This window comes from Bombus huntii, chromosome 5, assembly GCF_024542735.1.
Source record: "Bombus huntii isolate Logan2020A chromosome 5, iyBomHunt1.1, whole genome shotgun sequence".
NCBI lineage: Eukaryota > Metazoa > Arthropoda > Insecta > Hymenoptera > Apidae > Bombus > Bombus huntii.
Window position 1 is genome coordinate 16,057,921 of NC_066242.1, and position 19,633 is coordinate 16,077,553.

At 37.7% G+C, this 19,633-nt stretch overlaps 2 protein-coding genes across 3 annotated transcripts in view; one reads left to right on the forward strand and one right to left on the reverse strand.

The window, feature by feature from the left end:
- Nucleotides 1–5,569, reverse strand: part of LOC126866090 (protein sprint) — a 159,371-nt gene extending 153,802 nt beyond the window's left edge. Inside the window, exon 1 of the mRNA XM_050619208.1 lies at nucleotides 5,330–5,569. The gene's annotated coding sequence lies outside the window, so the exon portion shown is untranslated. The remainder of the gene's footprint in view (nucleotides 1–5,329) is intronic.
- The window catches only part of LOC126866120 (general odorant-binding protein 56d-like), a 41,638-nt gene that overhangs the window by 19,299 nt on the left and 2,706 nt on the right, over nucleotides 1–19,633 (forward strand). Inside the window, exons 1-4 of one of the 2 annotated variants that reach the window (XM_050619286.1) lie at nucleotides 16,237–18,363; nucleotides 18,903–18,978; nucleotides 19,076–19,164; nucleotides 19,248–19,359. In XM_050619286.1, coding sequence (XP_050475243.1) covers nucleotides 18,298–18,363; nucleotides 18,903–18,978; nucleotides 19,076–19,164; nucleotides 19,248–19,359 — 343 coding nt within the window. In that variant the 5' untranslated portion in view covers nucleotides 16,237–18,297. Of the gene's footprint in view, nucleotides 1–16,236; nucleotides 18,364–18,902; nucleotides 18,979–19,075; nucleotides 19,165–19,247; nucleotides 19,360–19,633 lie in introns of those variants that run through there. The other variant, XM_050619285.1, reaches the window with a different exon arrangement.

The window sequence follows — 19,633 nt, forward strand, 5'->3', positions numbered from 1 at the left end:
AGAATTTCGATCGTGCTACGATATTAGGCGTTTTAGCGTTTTAAGAAACGGATGAGACGATTACTTGAGACGAAGGTGGTGGATAGCAAATTTTAGTTGATACGATACCAAACGCAGTACTGTTTTTTTTTTTTTTTTTTTTTTTTTTTTTTTTTTTTTTTTTTTTTTTTTTTTTTTAATTAAACAAGAAAGATATTTTGCAAGAGAACCCGAGTTAGATGATAGAAATATTTTGCAACGTATAAACGAATGCTAATCGATGTTTCCCAGTACAATGTCTTCACGCATCGTTCTTTATTATCTTACGTTTTTTCCCAAACTAAGAACATTCCAAGACATCGATTGAAAAAATCTAATCGTAATTCAACGATTGTATGCGAAACTTTCTACCACATCAGATACACCGACCAGATACCAATCTCCATTATGCTGCCCGATAATCATATTCCACGATCCTGGCCAGAATATCCCCATCAACTTGAGAAATCACTTGCATGCGAAAAAAGAAAGCCCGCCCTCGATACATAGCTCGCAAGTTAATGCGCTTACAGACCTCGAAAATACGAGTCCTCCGCTTGCTTCTCGAAGGGCGAATCTTCCGAGCTACGTACATCAAATGGAAACACTATATTTCTTCTTCTTCGACGAGGAAACTCGATGAAACTTCGGCATATCCAACAACGTGCAATTTTCTTTGTCAAGCTGCGCGATCGTGTCACGACTTTGTTCCCAAACGCGAAAAATATCAAACTATCGCGACGAGTGACCTTGGCCAGGGAAATTTTCGCGTCGCAAACGCTATTAATGGCAACGTCGGCGTCGAGATTCGATTCTAGGAACGAAGAAGAGTCGATTAGATTATCCAGACAGATATTAGAATCGCTGGATCCTCGATTCCTTGCAAAACTTTATGGAATCTTGCGCTAAATTAAATTTCGAACACGAAGAATTAGCGACGATCTTCAGGAAAATTTTTTCGCTCTGCTTTCTTAACCCTTTGCGCTCCTATGTCGTTTTATATTTGTTTTCTTTCAGTCCCACCTTTTTTTGTGAAACGTGCGAAAGAAAAGCAGGATTACATCCTGGAAATTATTTCAAGATATATCATACAGTTAAAAATTACAAAATACGACAATAGTGTGAATAAAATTGGTATTTAAGTGAATTTGTTTCTTCCTTTATTTACTTAAATTGTCTTATTTTTTAGTTAAAGTAAATTTCAAATAAAGCACTTAAAAGCGTTGGGAGCTGCTGCTAACGAAATTGAAATAAAATTCGAAGTGCGAAGAATTAACCGTTTGAGTCCCAAGCAGCGCTGTTTAGATTTTGTATCGAAAAGTCCCAGTACGTGAGAACGCTGCGGACGACTTACGGTATTTTGAATTTCACTGTTATATTCCGAATAATTTTTATTGACCAAAACTCGAAATATTTATAAACTAATACTACGCATATACAGGGTGGTTGGTAACTGGTGGTACAAGCGGAAAGGGGGTGATTTTACGCGAAAAAAGAAGTCGAAAATATAGAATAAAAATTTTTCGTTCGAGGCTTTGTTTTCGAGAAAATCGACTTTGAATTTTCGTTCGGTACGCGTGCACTTTATCGCGTCTCGTTATAACGGATCTCACTGTAGATCGTTGTCTCGATTGACGTTACTTTTTAATTTTTTTAATTTTTAAATTTTTAAATTTTTAAATTTTTAAATTATCAAATTTTTAAATTTTCAAATTTTCAAATTTTTAAATTTTTAAATTTTTAAATTTGTATTCTATATTTTCGACTTCTTTCTTCGCGTAGAATCACCCCCTTTCCGTTTGTACCACCAGTTACCAACCACCCTGTAGATGTATTTCATAAAGTGACAAATATGACGAGTGCTATTGAGCCGCTTGTTTCTCTTCGCAATCGATTAAGACAAGCGCTATAACGCTGTTCGGGGTTTTTCGACCTTATTTTTTCAATAACCCCCGGGACTCAAACGGTTAAAACGATACTTTATACATCGGATATTACATTACGTATCGGAATATTTGATTTCGATTTGAATTCGAACTTAGTCGCATCCTGTTTCTCAATTATGTCTCGTCACGCGCTCGTGTAGTTTCTGAAAATTTTCTACGAAACGTCTCTCTTCTCTTTACTTTTCCGGATCTAATAACAAAGTTTGAAACTCTTACGCGTCTAAGTTTCTAAAGTCCTTCTGAAATGTTTACAAAGTTTAAGAGGTTTTTATCCTGGTTTCAGAGAATTCCTACTCGTGTGTGTTAAAAGTGTGTTTCTATGAGAAAAAGGATATGACGGAAACACGATGAACGATCGCGCTATGAAATTAGCCTAAATTGGCTGAACGGTTGAACCCGCATACACCCGTATGTTCGTCGATGGAAACGAGGTTTGACACGCGTCTCGTCTTCTTCTTCTTCTTCTTCTCCTTCTTCTTCTTCTTCTTCTTCTTCTTCTTCTTCTCTTTCTTCTTCTGTATCAGGGAACTTTCAGTTCTTAGACAATGGTCGACCGTCAAATGCTTTCAAATTTTCCTCAACCAAATTAGAAGTTTCCTTGTCGGAATATTACAGAGGCAGCTACTATTTATCGTTTTATTTATTCTCGAAGAAAAGTATCTCAACGAATTACGATGCAGATGAAAAGAAACTTTCCGAAGATTATTTTCCTCGTTGGAATATCACAACAGTGCTATTTATTTTTTCGCTCGATTTAAATGGAATTTTCAGTTTCAAAGAATTCGAAGGAACGTCTAACGATTCTTCTGACAAAAATTCTAAAATTATCATCGATGAAAAAAGAAATTAAAAATGCATAGGAAACGTAGAAGGAAATATTCCCAACATATTCGTTGACTATTATTGTTAGCGTTAGACTATTATAATTGTTATTATTGTTAATATAATTCTACAGAAAGTCGACCTCTTATTTCTTAGAAGGAATTTGTTAGAAGAAAATGCAGACGCAAGTCGATCGTTTCGAAACGCCAATCGACCAACTGAATAACATGAAACGGATCATACGGTCAGCCTGGATGGATCCCGAACCGCATGATCGCAGTGTTTGGTAAACGGTGAGTGTTGATGTAAATTACTATTAATGAAACGAGACGTAACGGTGCAGCATCTAAATTGAAGCAATACGGTTTCTTTATCGTGTGCTGGACGAAAGGGGGAACAGGCAGAGGAGACAGACGAAGCTAAGTAGGCAGTCAGACAGAGTGTTGGTGTGTGAAACGATAAGTTAGCGAGCAACAAGCCCGAATACACTTTTAAAACACGCGTTCCCTTGCCTTACTCGCGTATACACTGGGTGATCTTAAATAAAGCGATCGAACATTTCTATTTAAACTTTGCTGCAGTTTACGAATTCGCGTTTCAATTACGAATTTTACTGCAATGCCGCTATTCTCCCAACCAGTGAAAGTTTTGATGTTTGGAGAAAAATATTTGCGTATAATTCAATTATAAAATCAACTACATAACGCTGATATTACGCGAAAGCGATCATGCGAGCGCGAGAGCAGTAGAACGGTGAAAGTCTGCTGGAAAATTGCAGACACGCTTCGTCAAACGTATTTGAATGATAAATAGACTGTTGATATTTATGCAAATTCGCATGTTGACAAATATTCTTAAAGAAATGAAACCATTGCGAAAAATTGCTTCACCTACTGTTTTCATATGGTGAAAGTACTATCAGGTTGTCCGAAAAGTATCTTTCTTTTACAGACACGTCTTTTACAACGACGCATCTTTGTACAAACATGAAACCTAATCTGTCGAACGTTGTGATCTTTATTTCGATGGAACAAAATGGATCATACGTAATTCGATAAAATAATAAACGTCGTGCATACTTTATTTCCTTATAAGACGAAAGAAACTTTTCGGACGACCTAATATATTTTGGAAATTTTATACGTTTCTGCATATTATGTGCATTTTCGCATCTTCAGATTTCCTAATAATAAGCTCCGAAAAAAAATCCACGGTTTAATGTTTCGATTTAAGCTTCAAGATTGTTACATTTTTACGACTTACAGCTATTAACTTGTCCACTGACTAATTGTTATTCGTCGACAAATTACGGTGCAGAGGAATTCATAAAATAGAAAGACAGACGAAGGAAACGAGTTTTTTGACTAGCTCTATCAACCATCCTTGTTCGTTTCAGGCCTACATTCTCAAGAACATTTCTCGAGAACATTTCTCGAGCTCTAAAAACTTGTAACTCGCGTTACACGCGAAACACGCGTCTACCTATCGCCAAATCGATCTGTATTTCGCGCCCGGAGTCTGCGAGCGATTCGTCATTCGCGAGACGCGAGCAATCAGCGTAATTGGCGCCGGGAACTTGAACCGAGAAAGAACAAAAGGCTAACCGTACATCGTACTGTGGCAATAAATAATCAACGATACGAATCGCGGCTGTCCACGAATTCAAAAGCCCTGGAAAACCGAGTGGACACGCGTCTCGCGTCTCCTTCTCGTCGAAGAACGAAGGAAGGAATTCCCTGCACGCATCGGCCGTAGTTCCTGCTCCGTTGAATGAATCGTTCCCTTAGTTATGGCAGGCAAAAAAAGGAAAAAAAAAAAAAATACGCAGGCGTGCAGCACCTCGAATTATAGTTACGGTGCCAGCGTACGATGAATCACCGTGCGACCGCGAGTTTTTGAAAGTTCCTGTGAACCGTCGACGATTATTCCTTTTCAAACCCACGCTAATGCCATTTTGTCCATTATTATTGTCCGCATATCTAATACGAGTGTTTCAAATATGTAACGTATAAAACTTTATTATCATATGGATAATAGATAATAAAATAAATATTCTCACGAACAACCAAGTATGCCTATTTAAAGGCAAACAATATTTTTCATTAACCATATATTTCTTCTATACTCTCTGTTATGTTCTACGTTTGTTTTTAATAAAAAATACAAATATATATCATAACACGATATATATTAGGTTGTCCGAAAAGTGTCTTTTACAGGTACGTCTTTTACAACGATGCATCTTTATACAAATACGAAACCTAATCTGTCGAATATTATGGTCTTTACTTTGATAGAACAAAATGGATTATACGCAATTCGATAAAATAACATAAAACAGAAAATATCGTGCATCCATTATTTCCTTATAAAACGAAAGAAACTTTTCGGACGACCTAATACGATATATAAACACGTGTAGAGTTTATATGGAAATGTAGAAATACCAAATATATAGCACAAAAGAGATTAAAAAGATACAAATGTAAAATCAATTACTAAATTAGAAAAAAAAACAAATGATTAAATCATTCTCAACGTACCTAGAGCACACGTGCATCAACAGCCACGCTCTCGATCAACGAAAAGTTTCCCAAAGAAATCTCTAACGGCTGGAACACCGAGGCACGCGTAGAAGATAAAAAAAAAAAGAAAAAAGAAACGGCACAGAAATTAGAAACGGCGGGGTGGAACGCGTTTTTCCGTTTGTTCACGTGGCGAGACACCGAAGACGCGCGCCGTCTCACGCTTGTCAAAGTACGCGCGTCGTCGACTTCGCTCGAGCACGGCCACCGAGACACTGAACCACAGTCCTTGCCCTCGAAAACGCTCAGGTGGCCCGTCTGCAATGTAAACAGGGAGGCCTTGTTGCGATCCACATCGTTCTCCGTTTTCTTTTCATTCCCCTAATTTCTCATCTTTTCAAAAAATCTTCCACCATTTACATTTTCGACGTGGCGGTATAACGTACGGCTATACTCCTTGACCTCTTTCCTTTGATCGCCAGCTTTTTTCACACAAGTACATTCCGTTGGTGCAAGAGTCGATTAGAATGGGGAAGGTGATCGAGTTTCTTTTAGAAGGAAGAGTGAAAGTGAATTTCGTGCGTGAGATAATCGACCGAGGTGAATGGAAAGTGGACGTAAATTACATCTCGTTAACGCGAAACTACCCTAAAATGTTCGATTCTTTACTCGAGGTATCTTAAGATCCCAAACGAAAGAAAATACTCAAATTTGATTAGTTTCTTTCTGTCAAGGTTGTTTCAAATGTTTACTAGACAACCCGTGAATTGGAATTTAATGCCACCGTATAGGACAATTTATCCGACTCTCTAAATATTCTTTCAATGATATTTCATACTAAATATCGATGTGAAAAATCGACAGACATAGTGCAACGTGCGTTATGCCACGATATCTCGTTTCGATATATTAAATCCAGACGCTTTATACGTTTCGTACAATCGCTAGTAAATGTTACGTTAATAAAATTACATTTTTCAAGCGACTCTACTCTTACTCGTGTTCACGTTACGGTATACGATTCTTCGCTATAGTATTAACAGCATTACGCGTGGGTGTAGTATCGTAGAGTTAATAGGAAGTAGAGAATCGATATTTTAGGTGGCAGAAAATAATATTCTTTTGAACGACGTATCAACTGGTAAACGATATAAATTCGAAGGGTCCTCCTCGGTAAACGTCCTCGTCGACACTAATTTATACAGAGGACATAAAATATGGTGTTTGAGAATGATATACCGGGTATAGTTTGTAGGAAATAATATTCACAAATTCACTTTCACACTATTACCGACTCACTGAATATTCCTTATTACAATTATCTATTATTATAGCAATCAATGCACTAATGAAATATCGTATGCAAGCAATTCTCTCTGCTTTATTTTATAAATAATATTCATCGAAAACACAATTGGAAAACGTATTAATTACCTATACTGACAATGAATAATTCGTCACTGAAAAATCCAAAGCACCAAGGTCACTAAAATTACCTATACGACAATTACATTCATTTTCTCGTCTCTCGATTGTTCTAATTAAGGATCGCGATATATTAAGAGTAATAATCGTTGCAAGGAATAAAAGAAAGAGAAGAGAAAATCACTGAGAAAAGAATGGAAAGAGGCGCGAATTATAGAACGTCGCGGCGTCGATCCGGACGAATTTAACGATGCGCCAGGGAAGAAGACGACCAGAGAAAGACTCCAGCACCACTGGTTGCGGCATTAACATCATCATCGCCATCAACCTCCTCTTCGTCACCACCACCACCAAGCATTTGCCAGCGGTACTGGCAGCGGCGCTGACAACGGTGCCCTTAAAGCCTGTCTACTTTCACGCAGCTCGTGCGTACGACCTACTCGAGCGTAAACAGTAATAATTTGTTGTTTCGTGGTTGTTAAACTCTCCCGAGAGGCGTAAACGAGAAAATGCGGAGTACGTGAGAATAAGAAACGAGGATATGGCGATGGCAAAATAGGAGTATCACGAGGCGGAATAATTTCGTATGGTTGGAAATGCGTTTCGCCGTTTTCTATTAATAAGTTAGCAGTCAGTGATACACGGTCTTCGAGTTATTTAGAATGGTCGTGAGATCGTGTTTACGGGGTAGATGATCGATGGGAATAATTAAGAAAGTTAAGGAAGTTATCGACGTAAGATCGAATCGAGTAGAAATTGTTCGACGTAGGTTGCCGTTTCGTAAGATTACGAATACTACGAACTTTCAATCGGCTTGTTAATTGATATCTAGGTTTTCTTATTAAAGGGGGGGGGGGGTGGGATTAAATAGTCATTAAAAAATCGTCCATCTTGCATCTTGAATTCCGTCTTGAGAGAGTAAAAGTCGGAGCAAAATTTCGCACGGCGGGGTAACTTTTGTCGCGTCACCTTACCGCGAGATTCGCTGCGGACAGCCCGCGTGGAACATCAAAAATATAGAGGAAAGATGGTTGGAAAGAGAGACAGGCAGAGGGACTCGCGTTTCGCCGGCCGCTGAATCATGCAGCTAAAATATACCGAGTGTACGTTTCGTACTCTCCGACATGGGTACGTAGTCATTGAAAAAAGGAACGAACAGAGTTCCAGCTGTTTATTAATAAACGAGCCTTGCGGTTGAAGCTGTTCGCCGCCGTACAAGAAGAAGATCAGCCATGCAACAGGGAATAAAATCGTGCAGAGAGAAATTCTCGTAACGAACGAGGAACCAACACCATGAACGTGATTGATCGTGCCACGAGAATGGATGGTTTTATGTTCGAATTAAAAACGCTAACTCTGGATTGCTTGCGATTTTTACTCGTTTTCATGGTTCGATGATGAAAAGAAAGACACGTATAAAGGAAATTTTATAGCAAAATGTTCTTTCAACGCGTTAGTTCCGTTTGTGACTCGAAACGGAGCTCGAATTTTTGTACGACTAAGGAAAAAGAAAGAAAAGTAATGGTTCTTTGAAAGTGAGATTGCGTAACGATGACAGGCGAGTAGTTATCTCTATAAATTTCTATCTTATTGAGAGGAGAATTTTATCGTTCCAAATGCGACTCAGGTTTCTTCCCAGCAATTCTGAAAGACGTTATTTACAAAACAGCTGAAAGAAAATTAAAGAAAGGAAACATCCACGTGAAAATGTAACGGTGATTGTTTGATTTAGAGAAACAGATGATTTGTGGGAACACTCGAAAGAAGGATTGCGGCGAGTTTCAAATATATCGCTAATTAAGTGCAAAAAAAAAAAAAAGAAAGACAGTAATTGTAATCGCAGTTTCCATCGGGCGTCTTTGTTCCTTTGTTCGCAGAATTATTTACAATTAAGGAAATTACGACATCGTAAGGACATGTATCGCATGATCCTTGTAATTTCTTGAAAAATGTTTAAAAAGTTTGAGGTGTAGTATTATTAAAAAATATCAGAATAATTATTATCGTGCCGTTAATATATATTACGATATTTTCAAGTGTTTCTAGTGGAAACAATGGGATTCCAAACAATGGAATAAAACAGAAAAATATTATTTTCCAAATTATATATCGATCCTCTGGTTTAATTACAGAGATGCTTAAAATGTCTGTTATATAGACGCAAATTACTAACAAAATTGTTCGATCGGTTACATCACTCGGGAAAGATAGTTTTCGTCGAAACTGCTCGTTAATTAATAAAATGAAGCAATACTATTATCATTAACCGTGCTATCGTGTACGAGTAACTACATGTTACTCCGAATGCTTATTACACGTTGCCGAAGAGCGTATTATGGTTACGTAATCCATTGACAATGTAATATTTTACCTACGACCAATCACTGTATTGCGTAATGGAGCGTAATTTATATCGTCCTAAACTCTTAAACATTGTTTGTCGGTTTCTTCGTTCTATCTTCGTTATCGCTAAAGTGACAGAAAAGTGGTTTAAAAAATTGCAAATATAGTGTATCGTTTAAAATTCGTATTCGATGATACCTCGTAATCAAAATGTTCTCTTTCCGATAAAACTTTCAAACATAGAGAAAAGTTTAATCACGAGGGAAATACAGTTTAATTACAAAAATGTGCAATCGGAAAAATTTGAACGATTAAAGAAACAAAATTTGAGATTGACAACTATCGGAGAAAATTCCATTTAAACGTTTCAATTAACGTTCCATCGATCATGTTTGTCATATTGATCCTTTTTTTAGCCCCGTGTTAGAAGGATTTTTCGATTAAGAAATGGTCCATCTAACAGATTCAACTGTAATTTATCCTGTCGATAAATTCTACCTGCCTGAACCTAACATCCCGGAAGACTACCGTCTACGCTCTGTCATAAATTAGGTCCAACGAATGACTCTATTTGATCAGGAAAGGTAAAAGCCGGTTCGTGAACGCGTAATACGGTTACGCCTGTGCAGTCGACAGCAATTAAATCAAAAAACGATCCGCCGTCGCTAATTGCCGAGTGTCAGGCTTCGTTACGGGTCACCTTTGTTCTCCCCATCCAGTGCAATCCCCTTTATTTGAATGAAGCGTAATCGATTAGTCGTAATATCGCGAGGACTTCGCGGCCTAACGCAATCAAAGTCCCTCCTCTGGCTATAATTTATATAAATCGACACGACTGTTAGTATAATTAGATATGAGGAAGGAATTGCCGAATCTGTGTAAACGTTTGTTTATTGCAATAGAGTTTATATCAACGACAGACTGTGAGTATCTATGCGAACTTATAAATTGGATAAATCAGATTTATACGTAGATTAGGTACAGATTGGATTTAGAAATAATAATCGTATCTTATAAGCAATAATAATTTCTAAATTAAATTCAGAGATATAGATTAGACGGGAATATAAAATGATAAAACGCGATTGATGAAAATTGTTGTTATTTCTGTATCCAGAGGTAGGATCATAATAGCTATTGTTTTATTCTTTGGATAAATCTATCGCACCGTTCTGAGTCGAAAAACCTTTATTGTACTTTCTTACATGGACCAGGGATAAAAACAAAAGAACATCTTAAATCTATCGATTGTATCTAGAATTTCTGGTTACTGTTTATTGTAACTCACGTTGTCATTTCCAACAAAAATAATTCTGAATGAAAATCGTCGTGAACGCCATATGTGTATTGGGTTGTCCGAAAAGTGTCTTTCTTTCGCAAACGTGTTTTTTCAAACGGTGCACCTGCACAGAAACGTGAAACCAAATCTGTGAAATCTCGCGATGTTTATCTCGACAGAACAAAATGGATCGTAGGTAATTCGATGAAATAATATAAAAGAAAAAACGTTTATTATTTCCTCATAAAACGAAAGAAACTTTTCGGACAACCTAATATATGCCACGTATTCACGTTCCATCGTGTTTCCATGATATTCGCCGTGCGTTTGGACTCGTTTCGATGGAAGCAGAGATGGAAGTTATGCAATTTGTTAACACGCAGATAGGCCGTATAATTTCTAAGCGTGAAACTCGCCGAGTCATGCGGGGTTAGGTTGGGGTTAGACCTGGTTCGAGATTCGAAGTGCAGTTTGTTTAATAGGAAAATATACGATTGTTGGTCAAAAAATCGGTCGAAGAGGGAAGCGTGGCTTCGCGGCGAAGATTATTTCGAGAGCAACGATTTCTGTTTGTTTATCGTCAAATGGACGTGGCTCGCTACGAAACTCACAGGAAGCGGATACGATTAGCTCTGTTCGCGTGTGTGTCAGCGCTCGAGAAAATAGACAGCGATACCGCGAGTCCAACCCATTTTCTTTTCTAACTGGTTTCCTACTTTTCTGTTAGAAATATTTTAACATAGGAGAGACTCATTATCAGTTATCGACGTTTACGTCGATTTTTCACAATATAGATTTTGTTTATCGATTCGAAGCATATACGTGGATCGTTCGATTATTCGACGAAGAGGAGAAATTTGCATGAGAGGAAGCAAGAAATTTTGCAGGACTAGATACGTGATACGATGATGAGAAATTGCAAACTATCTTGTTAGAACGCGTGCGATAAATTTGTTTATTGTAAAGTTTGGGCTAAGAGTAACGACAATTGCAGTTAGCAATAGGCATATTTGTAAAAATTCCTAAAATTAAAGATACGAACGTCGTGGAACTGGAGCTAAGACTAAGAATAAGTGCACTTAGAAACCGATTTCCAAGATTTGCAACATTTACGACAGGTATACTACTAAAATATGAGATAAAAATAAACGCATATGGAGTTAGAGAAATAGTAAACGATATTTCGAGATTAATGATATCATCACGTTATACAATATCTTGTATGGACTATACCGGAGACATAATACGATGGTTCAGGGGAATTGCTGATCCTCGAAAATGGTCGAAGATCGTTTCGAGAATCCTAAATCTCCGTTAGTAACCAGAGAAAACGCTGATCCTGAAAATTTCTTGATGGTCGTTCCAACAACCCTAAATCTTTGTTAGTGGTCTAGAAAAGTGCTGAACTTTACAATCTGTTGGTGACCCCTACCAGAATTTTAAGCGATATCACTTACATCTTTCGATAAATTGACACCATTGTTTATCAACTGTAAGAAATTCATGTTACAAATACAAAGAACACCCAAGTTTATTTCACATCTCGATTGGCTTTTTATATCGCGCACTTTCTTCGACAAATGAAACTTGCAATCTCTGAGCAGCAATTAGTTTTATTTCATACGTATCGTATAAATAACTTCTCGTTCATAATAAATTTTTCCTTGCAAAAATTCCAATTTCCCGCAACATCCTATCTATAGTCTCGACAAGTTAGGAAAAAATAACATTTTTCCTATTCAAACTGAAACGGAGAATCCACATTGTTCGGAGTGAAAATAGAGCTTGGAACTGGAACGATCGCACGAACCGGTAACACGACTTATTCTTTCCATCGGTTTAACATCGCAACAAGAATCGGTAGATTAAACGTTGTGCCCGCGATAGAGGGGAAACGAGTTTGTGAGTCACATCGTGTGCCGGAAGTGTGGCGATATCTCCGGGGCCCGACCTTTTTCGCCCCTTCTCCCTTCTATCGGTGAACATCGCGTCGAGGTCATCGAAAACGTCTTCGCGAACTATAGTCTCGATTACAAATCGAAACTATATGAACGCTGGCTACGAAAAGTATTATTATACAGTGTATATACTAATTAATTAGGTACAAATACAGGGTGGTTGGTAACTGGTGGTACAAGCGGAAAGGAGGTAATTCTACGCGAAAAAAGAAATCGAAAATGTAGAATAAAAATTTTTCGTTCGAGGCTTTGTTTTCGAGAAAATCGACTTTGAATTTTCGCTCGGTACGCGTGCACTTTATCGCGTCTCGTTATAACGGATCTCACTGTAGATCGTTGTCTCGATTGATGTTACTTTTTTAATTTGTAAAATTTTAAATTTTTAAATTTTCAAATTTTTGAATTTTTAAATTTTTGAATTTTTAAATTTTTAAATTTTTAAATTTTTATTCTATATTTTCGACTTCTTTTTTCGCGTAGAATCACCCCCTTTTCGCTTGTATCACCAGCTACCAACCACCCTGTATATCCGTATCGTTTAATACTCTATGACTACAAAAATTGTCATAGCATTAAAACGAAGCATAGAACTTAATACGAAGAAACTGTTGATTGAAAAATAAGACTATGTGCCAATATCGATTCGTATATCGGGCCAGGCATACATCCGCTTTTATCGTTACGGATCACGATATCGTATAAAATCGATATATATTTTTCAAGGAAAGAAAAATTACCTAACGTCGCAACCCCAACAAAGACGAACAACCCCATACTCCATTTCCGCTGCGAGACTGTCAGAGGTCGTGATTGCGAATAACCAGGCAAAAGACGCGGGAAGCGAGTTTCGAGAGGCCACTCTGATCACGAAGAACGAAGGCCAAATGTATCTTTTTCTTTTTTCTCTTTATTCCCTTCGAAGGGTGTTCTACGTGGAACAGAGGGAGGTTGGACTAAAAGCACGAGCCACAATTTGCTTGGAATTTTGCGGCAGAAAGTAAGTTGCCCGAATCAGAGTCGACTGAAAGCTAATTCAGGCAAGCTCGGGGACCCCGGTACTGTGAAGTTTAATTGAAAGGTAATTAGCATGACAAAGGGCAGCCTTTAATCGCGACGGGGCACGCGATTAATTTATTACGCAGTCGCGAGTCTCTCGGCTGGTGATCGTCGCGTTTCGAAAACGTATCGACACAGTTCATTTATCGCGTGCTCGTTCCTTTTTCTTCGGCCACGCGTTTATACGCCTCTCAATTTGGCGGCGATGTTGATGCAACAATGTGACGCACTGTCGCCAGGAATACGGCCTGGGCATTTTATGCGAATACCTTTCAAATGAAAGCGATATCTTTTTAAGAGCGAGATTCGCGCCTCCCAGACGGAGAGAGCTTCTCGTTTTTTATGTTTACAAATTCTTTGAAATGTTTTTCATTATATTTTCGTTACATAAAAAAGTTAAATGTTAACCTTTCCCACAATCCGAGATTTACGAGACTTACATTACATACGTAGGTTCTCGAACCTTTTAATATTTCCAATTTTAAATATCCGGATCCTTTATCATTAACATTGTCCGTCGATTTATTCGTCGGCTTTCCAAACTTTCAAATTACATCTCCCGCTTCATCGACTACGTTCTACGTAATACAGGATCGTAGCAAAACGGAACATTCTAAATTATTTGTCGAAAATGACAACGCGAGTTCGTGCTCGCCATCCATATGCAGATGCGCTGGTTACAATAAATAGCAACTAGAAGATAGTTCTAGATACAATCGATAGGTTTAAGATATTCTTTTGTTTCTATCCCTAGTCCATGTAAGAAAGTGGAATAAAGGTTTTTCGGCTCAGAACGGTGCGATAGATTTATCCAAAGAATAAAATAATAACTATTACGATCCCACCTCTGAATAACAACATTGTTAAATAAACGCAGGCCAAAACGAACCAACTTACCAGACGATATCGAACCTTTTCAGCCAACTGTATACATCGTCGCAAGCTGAACGCGTTATTATAATTCTGGACGAAGCAGCGACCTATCGACAAGACGTTCGTTACGCAATTCGCCGTGAAACGCGGTTATTACCGTTAATTAAAGGCGCTTAATTAGGGCGGCGTCGCAGAGGTCACGTTATTCCCATGACTCGTACGACGTGATTCTCTAACACGCCCTTCCCTTTCAGTAATTCGTAACATCGCTGCCCCGTTTCTTACTCACCGTTTTGCGTCCATCCTTTTTTCGCTCTTCACCCTTCGCTTCCGCGTTCTTATTTCCCCGTTGTTTATATTACGGAAGAAGCTAGTTTTGTCGCACGCGATCTTCGTTAACGCCCGCAAACAATCGGACACCGTTTTCTTTTATCGCTCAATCCTCTCTAGCGAACCGACTGGACTTGATTGCTATTCCTTAAGAAGCAATTTTGGTCTCGTAGAGCCAAGAGATTCTCACGATGCTCCTTTCACATTGTACGTTTTCGCGTTTTGATTGTTCGATTATTATCGTGAACAACACTTTTGCGATGGATATTCTGCGGTTTGATCAACTCGTTCTTGTAAAAATCCTTAATACATATCCCCACCCCTGTTCATAAGTATCAGCACATTTGCTTTATACAAATTAGCAGACTGCGGATATTTGTCCATTTATGGAAAATTCAAGGATGCAAAAATATACATACAACGCAGATGAGATGTAAAAATATACAGGGTGGTTGGTAACTGGTGGTACAAGCGGAAAGTGGATGACTCTACGCGAAAAAAGAAGTCGAAAATATGGAATAAAAATTTTTCGCTCGAGGCTTTGTTTTCGAGAAAATCGACTTTGAATTTTCGCTCGGTACGCGTGCGGTACGTTATAACGGATCTCACTGTAGATCGTTGTCTCGATGGAAAAATTAAAAAAAAATTTTTATTCTATATTTTCGACTTCTTTTTTCGCGTAGAACCACCCCCTTTCCACCCCAGTTACCAACCACCCTGTATAAAGGTATAATATTTAACGAGTAAAAGAAGTTCACGTCTACGTGCTATCTGTGTAGTTACGTTTCTAAAAATATCAATTTGCATCGACATCCACGATTTAATTATTAGGTAATCGCATATTATGTAAAGTTGTCCACGTATGTGGATATAGGTAACATACTGACATTCTTCACGCTCTAAAATCGAACGTGTCCATGAATAGCGGAGAAAGTCCGCGTTATGATATCGCGGATCGTTGTTCGGAAACGAGCACGCGGTGTCCAGATGTGGGTGAAGGAAGGCCGGTATTGCGCGATCGGATTCCATCGGTTCGATTCGATGTCACCGTCTGACGAAATTTTGTTGTTACACGTGTACAAGTATTTTTAGTTTACGAGGCAAGATGCGGATATGATATCGTGGAATTAGGTCCATCCCACGGAGGAGCTTCTTCCTTCTCTTTCATATTTTTCATCGAATTAGAAACATAAACGTCCCACACTGTCGCGTTTCTCTTAATTTAAAAGTTTTTTTATTCTTAACCCTTAGTGCGCTATGGACGCATATATGCGTCTGGCGAAAGCTATCGGTGTGGACTATGGACACATGTATACGTTTTCTGTAAGTGTCCGGCATGGACTAAGGACGCCTATATGCGTTTGTCAATTTTTCCGAACGCCTACGCAGAAGTAATACTATTACGTTTTAATATATATAAATGTATTGCTTATATATAATGCATATATTTTATATCAAAAATCTACTGCTTCGAAACAAAAATTTAGTGAATTTCATTTAGCGTTGATAAGAGATATTTAACGAAAATATTTCCAACGTAGAAGCATGTTAGGAGGAGGAAAGAGAAAGTCCGAGGATTTACCATTTCGTTTAATCGATAGGCATTTTTCCATGAAAATGCCCTAATCGTGCCGGCACAACACAATCATCAAGAAGAAAATGTGTTGTTTGTGCGAAAAATAAGAGAAGGAGCGACACGCGATACGAATGCAGAAAATGCCATGTCGGATTACGTATCGATAATTGTTTTGAAATTTTTCACACACAACTGAATTATTAACTTGTGTTATATTTACTAAATTTAGTTTTCTAGTTTATCGTTTTTTAGTTTATTATCCAGATTCTAGTTTATTGCAAATTTCAATGTTTATAATAAATGATTGATACTAAAAAATAACGCTCTTGAACCATATAATCTCGTGCAAAAGAATTACTATAACTTATTACGATTTGCGCTTTCAATAGTCAATCAACAGAGTTAAGTCTAGCGAAAAAGTACTCCGTCCACAGCGATGGTCAGCGCTGGCCGCGAGTATTCAACGCTCCAAGGGTTAAATTTCTCTTAATTTGATAATAAATGTACCATTCGTTTGCAAGGGAAAAACGTGAAACCGAAATAATTTATTTTACCCTCTAAATGTTATAACCGTTGCTTTACTTTCGATTGATCTTCTATAAATGTATAAGTATCCGCGATCTGCTAATGATATAAAATCAATTGACAAATAACAAGAGCAAGATATATGATTTCGTTGCACACGCAGAAATATTTTCTTTACGTCCAACATAAATCTACGAAATTTCTATGAAAACTTTTAAATTGATCGTTTCAACCATTCTGATAATTCTAGCGCTAAGATCCTTAAAATCCCAGAAATTCGTTTGTTATTCAAATTCAAAACCAAAGTTTCGCATCTCATCGACGGTAACATATACGTTTCCAATGAATTTCATCGCGCTCGATCCACGAACTCTCAAAGAGGAGCCGGAATATTCTGGCAAAAGCCATCGTCTCTTCAAAAGCCAAGCTTACTATAGTCGCTTGCAGCAAAAGAGAAAAGAAAAACGAAGGGATGAACATCGAAAAGGACACGAAGAGGAATTCCTCTCGAGATTCGTTGAAGTATAGGACGATCAGGTGGAAACGAATCGCCGAGGAGATCGTGTCGAGAGGGTGGAAAAAAATGTAATTATCGAACCGGCGAAGAGTAGCCCCACGAACTAATGGCCGCGGGGATGGCGTCGCTTTCTGGCCAGATGCTCCTGTTTTAAGGGTGTCTCTCGAGATACAAGGGTTCGACATTAACGCCGAGTCTTCGGTCGGCGAAGGGAGCTGCAGACAAAGCGAACGACCGGCCAAAACTTGCTTCGTACAAGTTGGAGCGTGCAAACCGCACCGAGCGGGTGTGGGGCTCGAGACGGTGCAGTGGCTGGCATGATCGAGCCTGTGACTGTTACCGCGAACTATAATGGAATAATTTGTCGATAGTTTTGCAATGGAAGCTCGCTAAACAGTTTTTAAATTACGATTGTCGAAATATGTCGAATTTTTGAATAGATACGACGATGTGATCGTAGGTATCGGGTTGTCTCAAAAGTTCCTTTCTTTTTATACGGAATTAGTAGGTGCGCAGCATGTTTTGTTTTATATTATTTTATTGAATTTAATAAAATAATGTAAAAGGAAAAATGCTGTGCATCTATCGTTTCCTCGTAAAACGAAAGACAACCTAATATTTAAAATAATATCTGCTCGTCCTGCGAAGAAATTATTTAGCTTCTACTCTTTCTCGAAAGATAAACGATATTTTCTACGATAATCTTACATTTTTAACTAGGAAATTACAGTGAAAAAGGAAATCGTATCGAATCATTGCGGAAAGAACAAGACGGTAAAAGATTATTTCGTTCGAGGGAGTTGAAACTCGTCGAGACGATAATTCAGTGGTTGAAAACGCTCTTTAACTCGCGTTACATAAAGTCAGCGAGTTTATCATCAAGTCGAAAAAGACCATGTTTTTCTATCGTAATTTCCTAGCGAATGTCAAATTATCAAATTATCTGATATTGAACAAAAGTCATCGCATATGACTTACGAAACGTTAGAGCAGAAAGGTTTATAAGAGAAAGACTAGGCGAATAAGCCTTCAGTCGCTTGGTCCTGAAGAAAGACTACGCTTTAATATTCGTTTTCATCTCCTTTTCTATTTAAAAATTTGAATATGCATGTGAAATTTTTACTTGTCGCAATGTTGTTCGCGTTCGTGGCGTGGAAACCAGCAGAAAGTGTACGTTTCTTCAATTTTAATGGAAGAATACATTTGGCTGAGTATTAGTGAAAATATTAATTTTTCAGCGATCCAGGAATTTTGTTCGCTGGAATAATGGGAATTAGATAGATAAAAGTGATAAATAGTTTTCGAAAAATATTTCTCGAATATTCTCCGAAATATCTTACCGTTCGAAATTCGACATACTTTTTCGTCATTTAGAAATTGAAAAGTTTTATTTAAATACCAAAGTATTAAAATATTAACAGATCTAGATATTTGAAATTTTGAAAATTAAAATATTCCGGTGACCTGATCATCCAAAGGGTTAGACGTGTGAAAATTGAATAAAATTTAATGGTAACAAATTCATCGTCATAATGACCAATAGTTCTTGGAAATCGTGGTTCATTGTCGCTATTCGGGATCTTGGGACAATGTACCATAGTGCGTTGTTAGAAACAAAACCAGTAAATTCTCAACGCGTGTCATTATGTATTAAAAGTTAAAAGGAAAGAAAACTGATAACAGAATCTAAATTATTGCATGAACTTTAGGCCACTGCCGAGCAAATGGACAAAATGGCAAGGAGTCTGCGCAGGTCTTGTTTGCAAAAAATCGATATATCAGAAGGTAAGCAGAGAAGACGAATAAAACAGAATTCGATCAAATCGAAGAAAATTAGATCGTTGACAAAATGTCTTCTGTATTTCTGTCGGAATTTATTTAGATAAAGTGGAGGGCATGCGAAGAGGTGAATTTCCAGAAGATCCAAATCTTAAGTGCTATACGAATTGCATTATGAAATTAATTCGAACCGTAAATACAAAATATACTTCGATATTAAGATTGTCCACTGGAAGATCGATTAATCGACATTTTTGATCCGTTTGTTCGTCTAGTTTAAAAATGGCAATATCGATTTTGCTATGGTGATCAAACAAGTAGAACTTTCGATGGCACCGGAAGAAGCAGCCGTAATGAAGGAAGCCATACTGAAATGTAGTCATATGGGTAAGGCAAATTACCAAATATTCGAACATTTGCTCGTTCAAAACAAGCAAATAGATTTTTAATATTTCAAGAAGAACTTTACCAGACATTTAATCATAAATATCAACAACGATTCTTTCATAATTTTTCCAAATTTAGAAAATTTATCAACAATGAAAAAGTATGATTGGAGCCGAAATGATCGATAATTAAATAAAAGTTGGTTGCTTATAAAGAAATTTGCAAAACCATCGACAACTTCGAATCACCGTATTCGCGTAAAGATACTGTAGAA